General features: G+C 41.0%; 1 protein-coding gene across 3 annotated transcripts in view; it reads right to left on the reverse strand.

Annotated features, from left to right (window-relative positions):
• Positions 1 to 17,259, reverse strand: part of LOC121958517 (phospholysine phosphohistidine inorganic pyrophosphate phosphatase) — a 59,317-nt gene that overhangs the window by 18,049 nt on the left and 24,009 nt on the right. The window contains exons 7-8 of one of the 3 annotated variants that reach the window (XM_042507477.1): positions 5,747 to 5,877; positions 2,072 to 2,163 (exon numbers count right to left, since the gene is read on the reverse strand). In XM_042507477.1, coding sequence (XP_042363411.1) covers positions 5,784 to 5,877 — 94 coding nt within the window. In that variant the 3' untranslated portion in view covers positions 2,072 to 2,163; positions 5,747 to 5,783. Of the gene's footprint in view, positions 1 to 2,071; positions 2,164 to 3,737; positions 5,878 to 17,259 lie in introns of those variants that run through there. The other 2 variants (XM_042507478.1, XM_042507476.1) reach the window with 2 other exon arrangements.

Consider the following 17,259-nt stretch of genomic DNA (forward strand, 5'->3'; position numbering starts at 1 on the left):
ACTAATATGGCTCAAAAATGTATATTCCTTGCACTGTAATCTGGATGACATGGCGAATTGCAAATTCAACTAAAATTTCATATTTAACCAAGATTTTGCGGCATGGCTGAAAGCAGTTCAAAGCGATGCATGAGAGGCTCTGCGTATTTTATGCAAAAAAGTTTTTCACACTTGGCAGGACGGGAATCAAGGCAGTGGAATCTCACATGCTGAGTGAAAAACAGAAAATGATCAAAAAAACATCAGCTATTTCTCAGTTCCGTGTGTGTCTTTGTCTCTGATACCAGCACCAGGTCAGCAGCAACACATCTCCAAAGGACTTTGGGGTGTCGCCCACACAGAAAGCAGAGATACTGTGGTGTCTGAACATGACGTATCCTGTTCAATGTTCCTGATCTCTGAAAATGCCTCTTTTATCTCTTAAATTTTGGTTATTTTTGGTCTCCAGCTTCATTCTGAATGGCATAAAAAAATCTGAAATCTAACTTGCCTCAAGCTGCAGGAACCATGATTGGAACTTTTTAATAACATGAAACCGTATGTGACATGAAACTGAATGTTGCTGCTGGTTTCAAGGTTCGCTGCCTGCCACAGCTTGGCAGCTACAATGTGGTCGAGGTGAAAAACACTTCAGCAGTAGCACCCAGCCACAAAACATTTCCAGTTGTACTGCATGTGTTTAGCTTTACTCACAAAAAGGACAGCACAGTTGTTGGAGAAGGTGTGATGCAGTAAATGTGGATCATAGTATTTTGGCTTTGAAATCATACAGTTTTGGATAAATGTTCATAGAGTTATTATATTAATCCTGGGCTATCATACACCTACATCATATATACTTCTGTATTTTGGTAATATGATGAGAGGCACTGTGTTAAGAGATGACCGGTATCTACTGAAAATTCTTTCGGCAGCTTGTGAAAAAGCAATCACCAGGAAGTGTTACAAAGCTGAACAACCAACACAAGATGAATGGATGAAAATCGTCAAGTATACGATATGAAACTGTTAACTCACAGGATAAGAGCTCGGGAAGAGTGCTGTCGAAGGAAAAGGGAGAAATGGTCAATTGTTTACACGTCAATGAGAAGATAAGAGAGTGAACCGCTAAATACGTCACAGGGACGAATATTTTTTTGTGAGAAATGGCAATTCGGCTCTATATAAAAAAAAGGGTTAAAAAAAAAAGGAGCTAAACTCTGGGAACACAAACTTCACCCTGAGCTCTAAATGACATCTGAACAAAACACCTTAAAAAATAAAGTTTTGTACATATTCACTGAATCAATACACTATTGTATCAGGAGGTAGTTATCGTGCTGAATCTCACCTACACACTTTCAGACACTGAACAAACCACAAATTGGCTTTTTAAAGCGCAGTGTTATGTCTGAGCAGCAACACTGTGCACCCACATAGGAGAGATGTTCCAAGGTCATACAAGCCTTCTCAAGTTAAACAGTCGGCAAGAGGATTGTAGGATTGCAGTTGTGAGCACTTTGGCTTTTATGAAAGGTAACTGGACACGTTCACATGAGAGAATCCCAGACGGCTTTAAAATCGAGGTCAGCTGTAAGCCTTCAGACCTTTCGCAGACCAGAACACTTCGTTTACACTGTGGGGTGACATACGACCACCCTTTCTCTTGGATTATTATACATACGCACACGCTCTGGTATGACATCACGGGGTCATGCTTCGTGTCTGGGCGCTGGGGGTTTTGCAGGCAGTTGATCAGGGGTCGTGTCCCCGGAGGGGGGTCTGTGACGGCTGTGTGACCACTCCGGAGTACAGACCGCTCTGTGTACCAACTGAGACTCTTCTCAGATTGCTTGTAAAGACTCTGAGGGAGGAATGGGGTGGGGTCAGGGACAGCCATGAGAGGGAGGAAATTCAGGCCTCCACTCCAAACCCAGACTTCTTCTGAAGTTTCCCTTCCACGCCAGCGAACGCCGCTGGCACGGCTGCCCACAAGGGAAAGAGAGTGATGAAATGAAGGGAAACCGTGTGGCTTGGCCAGTAAGAGCAACACATGGACCAGCTCTCCACACACAGAAGGGAGGGGGACAAATAAAAGTGACTGCTGTCAAAACAACTGCATGTTTCCACGGATAACGGTGCTGCAGGTGTGTGGCGTTGTCTGGTCAGCTGACCCGTCGTTTCCTGTCAAACAGGAAGAGCCAAATGAGTGGAGATGAAAGTTCAAGGTAGCACACAGCTGGCAGTTGTTAAGGTGGGCGAATGCAGGTGCGCCACAAGAGCAGCAGTGTGTGTGCCGTGTAAGAGGAGCCGAACACAAACAGATGACATAAAAACGTATATGAATGTTGGCTCAGACACACCGCAGCAGTATACGCATACAGAGATCTCAAGGGGCCTCCTTTCTAAAAATGTCTGACTTTAAGATTGTATTTCAGAATAATTCCAACAACTATGATTGAAAGATAAACAGTGAGTGGGAGTCACTAATCTTATCAATGAGAAAAATAATTTTACAAATCACACCGTTGTTGGATTTGGTTACAAACTTGTGGCTCCCAAGAGAAAGTTATCACTGGATGCTGGAGATTGGCCATGACACATTTAACAGAAAGCCACACTCTCATCTTCACAGGGTGTGTGTCACTCTCAGACACATGCTACAGGACTGTACGTCCTCGATGTGTCAATCAAGATAAGATGAAAATGAGATCATGAGCTCAATGACCGGAGGTTGTAGTAAGAGAGCGAGGAGGTAACGGTGGGGATACATATCATTTATAATGAGTCATAATCCTGCTCTGGCATGACTGCACAGGCTGATATTTTAAGATAAACATTGCAAATCAAGGTGCAAATCAAGCAGACTTAATGTATTTGACATTTGCAGGGAAAAAAAAGCAAAGTTTGAAAAATTATGAGTCAGTGTCTCAAGTATCTAAAGCCTAAGTGCCGTCTTCCAGTTGCTTATTATGTCTGAAAAACAGTTTAGTTTAACATATCAGCATGCTAGAATTTACTGATTACACACATTTGCTGATTAGTACAAAACAAAGAGTGCAGCTGAGGATGACGGGACACTTACTCAATGACTAAAATCGTTTTCTGTTCATTTTCTCTTGATCGACTGAGGCGAATAAGCTCCTTATCGCCTCAGGACTGACCCTGTTTACTTGAGAGTAAGTGCGCTTAATGCATGTCAACAGTGAGGTTAACTGCGGTCACGTCATACAGTAAGAAAACAAAACACTGAACACAATTCAGATGTTTAAACAAAAAAATTCCCAACATGACAAACTGATGTGCCAACATCTTCTAACCGGAAAGTCAAGACACCAACAAGAGCTTCAGTCAGTCAAGGATCTGACGGCGCATTCTGTCTGTCAATACTGTCCTGCGGCAGTGAGGTCATACATGCCCAGACATGTCTACTGAAATGAGGTCATCTCTATTATTTGAAAGGCAATCTTGCTTCACAGTCTGCGGTCACAGGGAGGGAATCAATGTAGCTGCACTCCTGGAGGACTGTGTCACTGTTTACCTATCATAGCAGCCCGCAGAGGTAACTAATTTGTGTGAAACGGGTGGATGACCTCGGGCCAAGAGGTACGGTTATCAGCCTGCTAGCTCTGGAGGCATGCGTGTGTTTAACAGCAAGTGATGATGAACCTGCCAAGAGGTGGGTGTTGAAAAACTGTGGCCTACATCTCTCCACTGCACTTCCATGAACTGGAAAAAAATACCCAAAGCCAAGTGAATTCATTCGAGAGCAGTCAAATACATGTTTAATAGCTCCATACAAGGCCAACGGGCGGGAGCATAATGGACAAAACACTGAGTCAAACAATGTGGAAGCTGTTAGAAAACTGGGTACCAGCTGCTAGTAGTTTGCCGTGCGCATTTATATTTATTTCCCAATCAGATATAGAAGTGGCACGCCCGGCTCAGGCGCAGTTTCATAATCCTTCGTAGCATTTCATTACCTTTAATTGCCCAATAACATTCAAGCTTGTGTCAGCGAATGGTGAAGTGAACCAGAAGGACCTCAATGAATCACTTGGCAATGGGCTTTTGTTCTTGTTGAATCTATTCTGTGCGCTGAAACCTCGGGGGCAGCGATGGAGAATCGTTTGTTTTACGCCCCACTTCCAGAGGCCCTCCATGATCCAGCTGGCACACAAACGCCCAATAACCATCTTTTTCCCTCTCATCATTTTATTTAACCTCACTATAGACGGCGGATGTCTAATGAGCGGCAATTAACAACATTAACGGGGCGATCCCCTGGCAGAGGCGGCTTACAGTCAAGTAAATAAAGATAAGCGGTTGTAGATTTGTGATTCTTCAGTCCGATGATGGAGCGCTCATTTCATTTTTGTTTACAGAGAGGGAAACATGAGCTCATGCAACAGTGTAATTCATCACACTCGGCTGGGTTCTGCATTTATCATCTTGCGAGACCAGCTCACTTCCCATTTCCAGCCATTTGTTTTTGTAAAACATAAAGCGGCTCCAATATAAAATCCAGTTTAAACCAGAGCCAAGGCTACGTTTTCCCCAGTGCTTTGAGACCTTGAACCCTTTCTTTATAAAAACAAGTTATGTGAAATTCAGGGAGACGAATGTTTTCAACAGCTAGTAAAAGAGTTTTATTTATATTACTGACTACTCCCTGCTGTTTTATGAAGGTTGTACATGTTTTGTGTAAAGAGAAAGTGAGCAAAAAAATTACTTTCTATTAATAGGATACTTATATTAATTGATGTATGTTAAATTAAACTACAGCGCCTTTTCATTTGTGCATTTCCAGTTTAACCTGTCCTCACTTAGCTCTTTGAAGAATTTGAGTGTGAAACATTAGCAAAGAACTCTGAACACACAGTGCTACTTCACCTTTCTAACCGTCAGTCAGCAGCTGGTTACAGGCACAGTCCTGTCAGCTTGAGGTATCTTATCTATGGCAATCATGTACTGACAAATGCACAGTACAGCCCTACAGCTTATCTAGTGTAGACTTAGATAATGGTTCTGCAAATTGTATTCTAGTTTGTTTCTCACTATGTGGAGCACCAGATGGTGGGTGTTTCCCATGTGTGACGGTAAAATGACAGTTAACGGATACACAGTATTTGGATGATATTTTAGTTTTGCACTGCTTTGACATGTTGACCTAAAATACCCCGATGCAGTATACCCTTCCTACTAGAAACAGCACTTAAAGGAGCTCTATACGATATTCAGAGTGTATCAATGACTCAGAGGTTTTGATATGATAATAAAAAAATCATATTGTGATATTAGTAATATTTTGATTTGTTGACACAACTGTTACATACAGCAACAAAAAAACTAAATATACGATAAACTAAATGTCAGAGACTGCGAGCAGCGCGGCATCCCTGTCTCTCCCTCTGCTCTCTCGCCGCGCACATATTGAAATGGCAACAGTGCTGACAGAGCTAATGGTCTTAAGTGGGGAGGACACGGAGGGTGGGCGCTATTCTTCTATAGTTAGCAAGTCAGCGAGATACACCTACGAGACTCACATGCACACATAGATGAACTGTCTACCACAATAAACAACAGAAAAGCTCAGATTACAACACACGCAGAGGCGGCGTTACTTAATTCTCTGCTCAGGACGCCATTACTCCACTGTTTCTTTATATAGCAAGCAGTTGTTTGCTGCTATATTTATGCTCTGAATATCATATAAAGCTCCTTTAAGAGTGATATAAAAATACTATTGGGCACCTGTATCACCTACAGTCACAGTAAACGGAGAGATGTCTGCTGCCTTGCTCTCAGTGCCTCTGATTGAGGATCATGTCCACAGCCTGGGCCAGGTTGTCCACCGTGCCGTCAGCAGTCACCGTTGAGTGCCTCTCGTCACTGGGCCTGAGGGAGGAGAAGCACAAGCATATGCTTAAAGACACGCACTCGGGGGAAAAACAGGAACAAACAGCCTCTGCACAAGGGTCGTAAACAACCAACAGTTTGATGCTATCAGCCGCGTTAACAATGCTGAATGTATAAACTCAAACAGAGCAGGACATGATGGTCGGCGAAGACTCAGGAAAGGCTTGAACAGTCAAGAATTACTTTACAGACTGTTTAAGCTTAAGGGGGAGGTTTAGGGAATGAATAGGGTGTATGTCCTCTCAGAGTGATCAGAAGAGCTCACTTATGATCAACAATGCAATAAAAATTAAAGTTGTGTGATTTTATTGCCGTGTTGATATCACTGAAAAAGGTGTCTGTGCAGCTGCTTGCCAAAAGCCCCTGCAGGGTTGTGCATGTTGTTTGTCTCTCTCACCAGCTGTCACACAGTGTTCCAGACTTTTCTAATATATCTACAGGCAACCAAAGCAGACCAACTGGGGACTTTAACGAGAACTGCTTATTCCAAAAATACCCAGTTTCTTAAAATAAAACCAATAAAATAATTTGACCAGCCGTTTCCAACCTGGAGGTAGGGCCAGAAAAGAGGCTGTGGCAAGATACTGTTAATTTAAAAGGTTGTAAGACAGAAAGGAAAACATATGTCTTTTAGACAAAATGAAATTTCTTATTAAGACTTTTTTTGCCATGCCATCAGCATGGCTCCAGAGAGTGCATTATCAATCAATCAAACTATAATTTAACTGTAACATGGCATTATACAATATACAACTCCAGTGAGCTTTGATCCCATCAGCTCCTTTAACTTATGCAACATTTTTTGAGCCCTTTTTTGCGTCTATTACATTGTTGGCCGCTGCTTTATAATCCTTCATGTTTGCAGATGGTTCTGGTAATCCACGGTTTTTAGTTATAGAATGATTTTACTGTCCACACATCTCGACCTCAATAAGACAACTACAAGATTGCTCGTGTCGCCCCATTTCGTGAGAACGCCTTTAATACAGAATGGCGAATGAATGACTGCAACCCACACCTCTATGACATACAAACAACCCTAAAGACCAAAAATCATCAGAAACTGCCGACCAACGTTGTCATCATGATTTTGTCTAAGGCTGTTTTTCTAAATAGTATTAAATCTGTAGGAGGCACAGGGCAATGTTGCCTATTTCCCTCCTGGCTGCCGCCATTGTTTGGCTCGGGGCCCGCTGATGGATGCAGATATGGCTGTTTAATCAGCTGGTAGGGGAAATGTGATCCATTTGGCGTGGCACCAGGCCCAGGCCGGCATGCAGGACCCTTTTCCTCCCCATCACATCAAAAGACGGAGACGCCCCCTTCATTCATGTGCAGGACTGCCCAGGACTTCTGCTCATTTATGAAGTGGTGCCTATAGATCCCCCCCTCCCTGGGCCGCCTCGACCGGGCTCTGTGTGCTGCCTCTGTTCCCCAGTCACGGGTTGGAACTCCAGATGGGGAGGCTTTGTCTGGCCCTGGGTGTGCGGCACACACCGCCATTAATCCTGCCCTCTGAGAGCTTGCAGAGGACCATGGCAAATATTTGTGAGCCGCCCAAGTGTAGCGTCAGAAAGAAGAGGCCGGTGGGGGGGAGAGGAGAGGTGTTGAATACTGAAGCCACGGTGAATACGGGGGAGCGGTGCCATGTGTTTACGAATGTCTGTCAGCCACCAGCGCTTCGGTTATGTGAGCCGCTCCGCTAATGGTCCGGGTGTTATGTCTCCTGTGCTGGATTACTCCCACACCCTTTTTTGCCCGAGGACTGATTGAGTTCACGCACGCAGGCACGAACACACAAGCGAGTTAGTCACATGGCTCTTATATTTCAAGCGGCGAGGCCAACAGCATCGACCACACCGTCTCTCCAACCTGATGCTCCTTTAAATCTCCCATGGCCTGCTCCTTTTAGATATGCATGCATGCATGCATGTGTGTGTGTGTATTCATTTTGCTGCTTTCCTCCCGTCGCCATGAATAATGAAGGAGCAACCAGGTCAATGTGACCATGCAAAATTCAGCACAATGCATCTAGTGTTTCAGATGAGGTAATGTGCGGCTCACTGCGTGTCCTTCAGGTCAATGCAATATCAATACACGTGAAGAGATAGGTTTGGTGCCTGAGCCTCATGGACACTGCAAAGCCTTCACCTACAGGTGAGGTCAGCTATTAGGTAAGAGGTGGGAAGTAGCCAAGAGTTTAGTCCAACACAGCTGCTACAATGCTGGAAGACCAAAAACCTTCACCAGGAAGTTAGTACATGATCACAAGGTTTAGATTTTAAGGCTCAAACACACCAAACAGGTACAGAAACATGTTTTTTGTCTGTATTGTTCAATTACCCTTCATGACAACAGCACCGGGGGGGAATTTTTAAAATCTCCTTAATTTAAATTTGTCTAAATCTGGTAAATGTGGATCACTTCTGGCTCCAAAAATCCAAGATCAGATCAGTTCAGAGTTTTTATTGTCCCTCAAGAGGAAATCTAATCTGCAGTTGGTGCTACAAAACAATCTAAAAATGGCAATAAACAGGCACATAGTACATCATGGCAGCACACAACCAAACTGGATTAAAAGCAAGCCGGATCAACAGTAAAAATAAAAGTATCAATGAAAGTCATCTAAAGTGTCAATAAAAATTTTGCTCAGTCAACCATTAAGAAAGTCATTAAAATATAGATCATTCAATAAAAGAGGTCATCACAGTCATTTCCATCATTAAACGTCTTAAGTGCCACAAAAACAGTGCGCTAAGAATTGAGCATATTATTTACGTTGATTGCATATGGAACAAAAATGTATACCTATTTGTTCTTGCTCGAGGGAGCCTATATCTCCGGTGACAGCCAAAATGCCAAACTTCAGGCTTCAAAACGAGTCCACAAACCAGTGGGTGATGTCACAGTGGTTACGTCCATTGTTTTTACAGTCTGTAATTTTAGGCTGGTGATTAGACAAAACAAACTATTTTAAAGACATCCCTTGGGGTTTAATAGCTGGCAATGGACTTTTTTCACTATTTATTCACACAATAAACACTAAATGAATCAATTAGTGGAAACAAATAAAAGACACATTAAACACAATCAAAATAATACTTGAGCAGAGCCTTAAACCTATCAAATTGATCAAGGAGTAATCTGAATCGTCATTCCACGTGCTTTAAAAACAGGTACATAGTGTACACCCCTGATCCCTTAGAACAGCTCTGACATGTCAGTGGATTAAACTGTCTGGTGAGAAATGGGTATCGTGTGTATTCTGCTCAGGCAATATAAGATTATAGAGGCTTAGAGTGTCTAAGGGTAGAAATATAACATGATACTTGGCTCTATAAAACACAGAGATACATTTTTATAAGGACAAGCCGTGCCTCCATGAAATGAAAGTGGATACGAGTGACTCATACAGTGAGTGTGCTTGTGTGTGAAAGTCAGCTGTGCTTCAAGATGAGATGAGGTATGATACAAAAATAAAGTAAAGGGGGGTTGTTTAACATTTGGATATGAGGGTAGCTTCTTCTTTATTTCATTGTCAAGATAGCTGACTGTCAGGTGAAAGGCATGACAACCTTCTCAATCAGTTAACACACCAGCACATAAACAAAGACACAGACGTGCGCAAAGAAGGAAGCAAAGCTGTCACACACACCCGATTTCAGTTTACACTTCTTTTTTAACCTCCTCACCTTTGCTGAGTAGGCCTTTCGCTTGACACAGTGCAGATAAAGCAGATAAGGAATGCATGAGGGCAGAGATGAAAAGTTCAACCTGAGCCAACAGTACATGACACTGCGAGCAATGTTGTGATCTGGAGAGAGGTGACACACACACACAGTGACTTTTACAGAAAACCTGTCTTGAAACAGTCTGATTCCCAGCAGCTAGATTTCAACACACATGAATATATCTGTTTTTGGGAAACGTTAAAGCATTGAAATAAATTCTTTGAATGCCTGTTGTTTGTAGATCACGTGTGGTGCAGACAAAACAACACTGCCAACTCCTCATAAAAAAAATGTAAAAAACTCTGAAGTAACTTTATGGCTTAGTTCCAAAGTCAGATTGTATGAGGTACTTTTTCAAAGTCTGTGTATTACCTACAGTAGATGGCGGTTGGCATGTCCCCGGTTTGGAGATGAAGGCAGGGGCTTACTGATGGCAAGGTTACATATTTTCATGGAAAAAATTGCAACTTTTCCATGACTTCAAGGACCTATAATACATTCTATTGGCTTTTTTATGTTTAAAAAATCAGATATAAACTCTATTCAAACATAATTTCAGCTAGCTGGCATACATGAAGGAAGAGATGGAAGGCGAGGAGAAAACAAAGAGTACACTATAGTAAACATTACGCTGTCACACATCAACACGTTAGAGCTATGTTGCATCGACAGCTACAAGATACAAATTTGTCATTATGTTACTTTACGTTGAGGGTTTTCCACAGATGATTGCTGAAACAATTATGCAAAGTTTCATGCCTTTTCCATAACTTTCAATTATTTTTACTAATTTCAAGACTTTCCCAGGTTTTCCATGACCATGGGAATCCTGTAAACTGTTGTAGAATTCTTTTTTGATGGCTAAAAGTTTTTCCGGCTGCAGCAGTTTTGCTTCCACAGCAGTCCAAACTGGATGTGTGCGAATCTCGATACACTGTAGTTTATACACTGAATAAAAACCTCACACAACCTCACTTCAAAAGGTCCAAATTTCCCTTTAAAATTACAAGCACTGCTACAAAGATGGGTTCTATCATTTTATAGCGTTGAAAGATGTCTGTGAGATTTTTAAAGTAAAAAAAAGCAACTTCAAAAGGGGCAAAATAACCCCAAATTGCAAGTGCTCTGGTTAAAATAAAAGCAAAAGTGTTTAGTATGTTGACGGGAACTGTGGTGAAAGTCCCCATAGCATGTGAGAAACATTGACAAACTGCATCAAAAAGAGGAACAACCAACATTGATATACAGGGTCCCCACACATTGTCAAATACAAAATTTCAAAACTCTTCAATGACTTTTCAAGGACCCAAAATATATTTTTTTTCTCTTACCCCACTCACCTGGTGTTTTTTTTAAGGATATAAGATTCAATATCTATTCAAACATCCCACCCTCAGAAATTTCAAAATCTAAATATAATTTCTGTTTTTACAGTTTCTGGCTATGAAAAATGTCATTTTCATGATTTTTAAAGAAAACATGCATTTGATTTTTTTTTAAAAAACAACAACAACAACAAAAAAATCACCATTGTTTTTTTAAAGAACAGATCTACTACAAAATAAATGCCCTGTTATGTTAGATAAATGTAATTTCATTTATTACACACAACACATTTTGATGAATCTTCTAAAACATTTAAAGATTTTTCTAGTTCCATGAGTTTTCCAGGCCTGGAAAACATAACTGTGAAATTCCATGACTTTTCCAGGTTTTATGCACCCATGGGAACCCTGGATATGAATGTAGGTGTGAATGCAACCTAATAAGTCCTATGGCTTTGGTTTTCAAGATGTTCATTCCTATGTGTAAAATCTCTGCCCCAAATAAATAAAATCCGTAACATCCCAAGTATGTTGTAATAAGTGCTGTCACCCAGCCTAGCAGTGACGGATCACGTTTATGAGAGCTACGACAGCGCTGAGAGGATAAGAGTCAGCCTGCCAGTGAGAGACAGAAAAACGCTCAAGTCAGTTCATTGTGCAAAAGTGCGTTTTTCATACCACACAAGTGAATGCACCATCAGCCAAAACACTGCCTTTTTCTCACACTGAGGCAGACTGTATTACCATAACCCAGAGCAGAACACGGCCTGACGATAACTGCAGCCTTTATGCTAAGCCAAGTCTTCTGGGTGACACAAGATACAAACACACGACAAAGCTTCCCCCCCTCACCCCGAGGGGAGGAGAACGTGTGTAACTGCACGCTTTTGCTACTGCTCGGTGACGCTGCAGGGTGAGAATGTGACTGACTTGTTATAAACAAAAGGTCAAGGGACATATTGATGGCGTATCAGAAGGAGTGGAAGAGAAGTTGAGATGTTGCAGCCTGCTTTTATCATCATCCACTTCAGCGTTTCTCTTCTACCTGATATTTACAGATCCAAGACAAAACACAAGATAAGTCCGGTGATATAATACAGCTGCAACCTCTTATGAAAAGCAGCCCAACTGAACTGGGGAAACCACCATGTAACGTGCATGTTATGGCAACAGAAGTGACAGATGCTAAGCCGGAGTCTTCACATCCTCTGCTGAGTTTGTGGCTGTGCAGAAGCGGTTATCGCTTCACTGTAGCAAAGGCTGTATAATGTTGAGTCATGATCAGCAGACAGCTGCTGCAGTATGGCTCTCACACTTTACACAGATCAACGGTTCTTTCCAATCGAGCAGGACACAAAGGGGTTTCCCTGGTTATAGCAAAAATGGCCACTTGTTTTTTTCCATCCTGTAGCTTTCTGAGAATCTCCTGAGAGTTTGTGAGTGTGTTTGTGTGTGAAAGAGAGAATATCCTGAACTGTCAAAACCACCCACTGGAAACTTTCTGTCCTTCCCAACCACAAACGCATCTGGGGCTAAATGAACAGGACGTAAGCCGTAAGACTTCACTTTCTGCTTCTCAGAGACATTAAAGGCAATAATGAAGTGTTTTTACAGGTTTACATCCTTAACTACAAATGCTGTGTACATTACTAATCACAATTTCACTATTGGCTGCTGCACATTATTAGATTTGTTTCAAGGAGCCATTTACTTTTATTCATTTCCATATCATACTCTGTCTTAATTATGGGAAGTTTACTGATTATTATAAACGTACTGAACCCTGTGAAACATGAGCAAATTGAAAAATCAAAAACACATGAAGAGAGCAATGAAAAGCAAAAGAAATAAACCCAAAATTATCAAGAAATTAGTAAAAAAAAATACAAGAAAATCACCTGAATATTAGCAAACAAAATAAAGAAAAAAAGAAAAAGAAAGTTTAAAAAAAAATAACAATAGTAAATAACCTGGAAAAAATGCATAAAATGAATTACAATTCTGTAACATAATTATAAAAATAATTAACAAATGATTAATGTAAACATAGTTTTTCCCAACCTTTTTCCTTTTTTCACTAGAAATTTTTCCATAGCCATTTTAAAACTATTTTCTAAAAATTAATTTCTTGTGAGTTGCTCAGTACCTTTTTCCCATGTTTTTGAAAGAATTCGCACCAATTCACTCAGGGTTCAAAGTTTTAAATGCAAATACAAGGAAATCAATGTCACTCCATGTTTCAAAAAGTTATAGTCAGCATCACAAAAATTTGTAATCCTAAAGGAAAGTCTATTTTGCTCCAAAACCAGAATATGTGAGTACATTTTTCAATCAAATCATAATTTCTGTATATTTTAGTGTATTAGTTTAGCTTTTTTCGTAACACCAGGAAAATGCCCCCCTTGGAGTACAATAACCTTTGGTTGGGTCAGCTCTAGAAGTACAAGATCAAGTCTGTATATTTTTCTGTCAAAGTTTAATTACTGTTGTGGTAATTCAGTGCAGCATAGACTGATTTAAAAAGTCTGCAATGCATTATTACCATTTAACCACAATGCAACTGGAGAAGAAAAATAAATGTAGATTTAACATTGGCTGAGATGGATCATACAACTCAAACAAGTTTCAAGAGTATGCTAATAGATTTTTAAGTGTAAAACAAGACAAGAATAAAAACAAGGGGCTGTCTGGAAGGCATGGAAATAACACGACACTAAAGAACATCTTACAATGGAATCACTGCGGTCGTGCATGTGTGTGTGTGTGTGTGTGTGTGTGCGTGCGTGCGTGCGTGCGTGCGTGTGTGTGTGGTGGGGGGCCTGGCTGCAGTTATGTTTGATGTTTTCTGTCATGAATTACTGAGAAGGTTTCAAGGATCTGGCAGCAAATTTTAATGAAGAAGAATACATGGAATAAAAAAAGACAATATTCCCTTTTCTCATCTTTTAAATGCATCTATTAAAATCTCAACTACAGGGATTCCCCACACATTCATTTACTTGTGGTGGCCCAACATGATTAAAACTTCTGTCGTCTCATACAGATTTTGGAGCTGTACCTTTCATAAGGAGCGCTACTGGAATATACATACTGTTCAGTTATTCGTTGCAACACAATCTTGGACCACAATGTGCACTGCGACTGATGAAAAAAAAAGACCTCACAATGATTTTAGCTTGCACTGCGGTCACATCTGAATCCCCCCTGTCACCTACCGCAATGGAGGCTATTTCTACAATGATCTCTTAAGTGAAGGTTGGAAGGTATGAGTCTGTTGAAGCTTTGACCACATTAAGCATCACATCTAAGCGTAGTCAGGTGTGGTCGCTTGTTCTTGGGACCACACCCAATTGTGATGTATATCACAGGGTGGCGAAACGACCCTGCAGTTACAACTAGATCACAACGCTTGGAAGATTATTTGCATGGATGCAGTTATATTTGGTGATGTCTGTTATGAATAACGTGCAATATCAGCGGTTCCCATCTTGTTTATTGTGAGTCCCATAATGTTATAAGATGATATGCTAAATTCAAGGACTATTTTTTCAACTCTTTTTTTTGAGGGGGAAACGTCCACTAACAGTCAAGTGCTTCACTGCAAAAAAAAAAAACAAAAACAAAAAAAAGTTCCTATTTCATTATTAAAAAGTCATCAAAGAGCTTTAACAAGTTTTAACTTCTAAGAAAACTTCTTGTTTATTTAGCCAAACTTTTACAAAGGTAAACTCCCTTCATCACTTCACAGCTGTCCTGTCAGCATTATGCTCAATATGCAGAGCTTCATGTGACCCAGATCTAACCGCACTCTTTTCATCAGCGCGTTATTATTAGCAGTGCCGCTGATGACTTGCTGAGCCTTCGCTTGTGTGTGTGCGTGTCTGTATCTCACTGTGTATGAGTGTTTTGTAAGCAGCGAGAGGCTGCTGAGTCACCTGCTTCTGGTACAGAAAATGCACACATGTGCAGCCCCACGCACACATACACACAAACCATTAGGAGAAAAAATGGCTCCAGCAGAAACCAGGCAAGAGCCCAAGTCCCCCCAGCCAAGCAGCCTGTCTAGTGGTAATTGCAAGAGGGATTGGATCCCTATTGAAACAACTAAGGGCCTGTGTTCATGTATTTAAGAGGCAGTGCTATGTTTCAGCCTGCCATCTGTGGGCTTTAGCTCTCCGATTCTCTCCCACTCTCACTCCTTTTCTTTCTTTCTCTTTCTCTCTCTCACGGGTGGAAAAGTACCGTCGAGGGGCTCAGTGGCCGAGGCCAGGCCGGCTCCTTTGTCTCGCCGTGGGAGTCTAGTCTCACTGTGAAAAAAGCCCTGGTTAATTATTAATATCTCATTGACTTATAACGCACGGTAGGCTTCAGAGGAGCCTGCAGGCAGGGGAAGCTGTCACCCCGGGGTGGTGAGGGATGACAGGCCGGGCTCGGGCACCCACCGGAGCCTCATCAAGCTCTTTAACCTCTTTGTGCAGCTACTGCCACATCCATCGAGAATCTGTAGTCAGTCCGTGGTGCTGTGTTGTGGTCTGATCTCCTGTTTATCTGATCCAAACAGACGGTTCAAAACACAGCTTGAATGAAAGAGAACAAGATGTTATAGATTTTAGCTGCAGACCAGTCTCACTTTATCCGTTCTGCTCTCATTTCAGCGTTATTGCTCAGATTTATTACTTGGTAACATGTCATCATTATGACCTAAAATTACCTCTAATCTATTTTAATGGACAAGACACAAGTTGAAGGAGTACTCCACTGAAAATCTATTTTGAGTATCACATAGTAACTTCCTGTCCTGTGTAACATTATCTTAATTTATATTCGATCAGCACCCCCTTAACAGCTGAAACGAAACCTTTGCCTTTGGGCAACAGCCCTGGTCAAAATGGGTTCACAGTTGTTGCAATTTATTTAAACAATGACCCAGTAATTATATATTAGGTATACTCCAAATTAGAGCTGCAACAACTAGTCAATGAATCGATTAGTCGATCAAATTAAAATTAATCTCCAACTAATGTGATATACAATTTATCTTTTCATTTTTCAAGCAAAAATATCAAACATTTGCTGGTTCAAGCTTCTTAAATGTAACAATTTGCTGCTTTTCTTTGTAATGTATGATAGTAAGTGTAGAGCATTTGGTTTTTGGGCAGTAGGTTGGACAAAGGAAACGGTGTGAGGACATCACATTGGGTTCTGGCAAACAGTGATGTGAATTTTTCAAAAGAAAAAATGTTGGCATTTTATAGACTTAAAAATTAATCTAGAAAATAATTGGTAGATTGAAGCCCTATTTCAAATACTGAGATTTTGCCTTTTCTATCACAGTTTTAAAGACTTCATTTTGGGGCATTTCCCCTGTATTGATAGGACGGCTTAAGATAGACAGGAAAAGAGGGAAAGAGAGGGGAATGACACGCAACAAAGGGCCACAGGCCAAGCCGCACACTCTACCATGTGAGCTTGAGGTTGCCCTACAATTACTTATTTGTCTTTGCAAGCACTTACATTTGCTAACATTTATTGTGTGTATTGAACGTTTGAGGCTAACCATGCTAGCCACACATCAAATGGCTAAATATGGCTGTGTATATAGCAGTGCTTTGGCCACATATAGCTGTTTTCAGTGGTATTCTGGTATAAATTTAAGTGTTTGGAATATACTGAGCATATAAATAGACAGTGGACAAGTGGATTACGCTGCAGGAAGGGCTTAGTAAGTTTCTATGGACATCTGTATAAATACACACTTTCTCTTGCAATTACTATTAGCCGTTTATCTTTGCAGGCAAGTTTATTTGCTAATGCTCCATGCAAACAATAAAACACAGCTGATAAGCATTCTTGTGACAAACCAAGTGGCTAAAAATGGCTGTATACATACATAACAGTACTTTGGCTAAATCAAGCTGTGTTTAGCCATATTTGGCTGGATGTGGCAAGATATGGCCGTGCTGATCTAAATTTGGCTAATCATAGTGGAGGAGTAGATTATGCTGCAGTGGTGGTTTAAAATGTTTCTGTGGACATTTGGACTTTCTTGCCATGAGTCTTTTTCATGATGCTTAGATGCTTAAGACGTGTTTTTTTGGAATATTCTATTAAAAGCACAGAAATGTGGATGTAAACCTTAGGATTAGAGAGACAAAGGGAAAAAAGATAAAGCAGTGTTAGATGTCAAGCCAACAGCAGAGTGCGGGCTGAATGAGAAATCTGATTGTGTTTACATTCCCCACAAAGCTGCCGATTCTGATCCATGGGAATGGAAAGAAAATGAAGCTTAGACTCATCGTTAATTA

The sequence above is a fragment of the Plectropomus leopardus genome, chromosome 19 (genome assembly GCF_008729295.1).
Source record: "Plectropomus leopardus isolate mb chromosome 19, YSFRI_Pleo_2.0, whole genome shotgun sequence".
NCBI lineage: Eukaryota > Metazoa > Chordata > Actinopteri > Perciformes > Serranidae > Plectropomus > Plectropomus leopardus.